This window comes from Penaeus monodon, chromosome 21, assembly GCF_015228065.2.
Source record: "Penaeus monodon isolate SGIC_2016 chromosome 21, NSTDA_Pmon_1, whole genome shotgun sequence".
Classification (NCBI taxonomy): domain Eukaryota; kingdom Metazoa; phylum Arthropoda; class Malacostraca; order Decapoda; family Penaeidae; genus Penaeus; species Penaeus monodon.
Genome location: NC_051406.1, coordinates 12,077,594 through 12,079,286, shown reverse-complemented (window position 1 = coordinate 12,079,286; position 1,693 = coordinate 12,077,594). Strand labels below are relative to the sequence as shown.

The 1,693-nt window shown below is 42.7% G+C and overlaps 1 protein-coding gene across 1 annotated transcript in view; it reads right to left on the bottom strand.

Annotated features, from left to right (window-relative positions):
* LOC119586224 (hemocyanin F chain-like) overlaps positions 1-1,693 on the bottom strand; it is a gene marked incomplete at its 5' end in the record, with an annotated part of 11,410 nt that overhangs the window by 4,700 nt on the left and 5,017 nt on the right. The window contains 3 exon segments of the mRNA XM_037934929.1: positions 13-195; positions 403-504; positions 859-1,009. Of these exon segments, the coding sequence (XP_037790857.1) occupies positions 13-195; positions 403-504; positions 859-1,009 (436 nt within the window).

The following is a 1,693-nucleotide window of genomic DNA, read 5'->3' as shown; positions in this document are numbered from 1 at the left end:
CTGCATGAGCACCTTGTGAGCGTTGTCGGGGTCGTGCGAGAAGGCCAGGATGTCGTGGCCTCTGTTGTGCAGGTCGCCGTAATAAGGGAAGTTGACGCTGAGTTCGGCGTCGGCCTCAAGAGCTTCGGACAAGATGTCGATCCCTCTCTTGCCAGAAGTGACGTCATCGCGAAGAGGAACTTTGTCACCGTTGCGCTGCCGTGGTATTGTTTATTAATTTATTTGTTCCTAATCGATTTTTGGTATTTTATTATGGGTATATAATTTTGTGTTGTTGTTTTGTTATGGAAATCTGTTGACATGTATGGAAAAGTTGCGTTAAGGATTATGTATTTTTCATAAAATAACGTCATTACTGTGTTTGCAGAAAAAGAGAGAGAGAAAAAAAGCGATAAAACACACATCAATCATGAAGCCTTGATGTATGGCATCCAGGAGTCGAGATCGCCATATTTCCATGTCAGTGATGTCGACAAATTCTCCGAGTTCTCTGCGCCGCAGGTCCTGCCGGGAAGGGGGAGAGAGTTGGGTTGAGTATGAAAGTGAGGCAGATGAGTAGAACTTGTAATTGCAGTTATTACTGTTGGTGTTTACTCTGTTATCCAAGAGGGCCCTATACTCTGTACCTCTGTCTATGTTATCCTGAGGATCCCATGCTCTGTACCTTTATCAGAGTCTTACCCATGAGGGCCCTATACTCTCTACCTTTGGCAGCGTGTTGTCCTGAGGATCCTATACTCTGTAGCTTTGTCAGCGTCTTATCCAAGAGGCCCTATACTCTGTACCCCTGTCTGTGTTATCCTGAGGATCCCATACTCTTTGTCAACATCTTATCCATGAGGGCCCTATACTCTCTACCTTTGGCAGCGTGTTGTCCTGTCGCGACCCCCAATTCCTGCCGGAGATGCTGACAGTCATTTTGGGGAAGTAGCCGTCCTCGATGGGAATGCGCCAGTTGTCTAGCTTCTCCACCCTCGGGAGACCCAGACAGAGACGCTCGATGTCGTATCTGTCAGTGTGCGTCGAATAAACAAATTCCTAAGTGGATTTGAAGGAGCCTTAGATAATGGGGACTGACCATTGCCAGAGGGAAATTTGCAGCTAGTGTGATAAGAAGTGGGGGAAATATCATTGGTTGAAAACATGCGGGGATATTGCAAGTTGCGAAATCTTGTGGCTAAACACAGGCCGGAAATGGAGACTGCGAAATTTCGTGACTGAACACAAAACGAAAAGAAAACAAAACTTGCACAGTACCCTCTGGCTCATGAAATATTATGGATCGAAAATTCAAATACAAAACAACAATACAGATTAGAGATGGACCGAATATTCGCTAGTTTTTTTTAGTATTCGCATTCACTCTGCCATTACAACAGTTTTTTTTTGTGTCTGTGCGAATATTTTCCCGAACTTATTAGAATAAATAAAAAAGTAAAATTTAAGATAAGACCAATTAAGCGTAGAAGCCACCCTGTTACGGTCATCTCTCACTTCTCGGTCAGTGGTCATGAGCCGAAAACATAAGAACACACACAGAAAGTTGAAATGATTTCAGTTTAGTTATTCAGTTTTCTGTTGCCGAACTCTTGCACTTTGTTCAAAATTGATTGAATATAGGAAATATAACCTAAATATTTATAAAATTCAGTTACAGTAAACTACTTAGAAATCATGTAATACCGGTACTTGA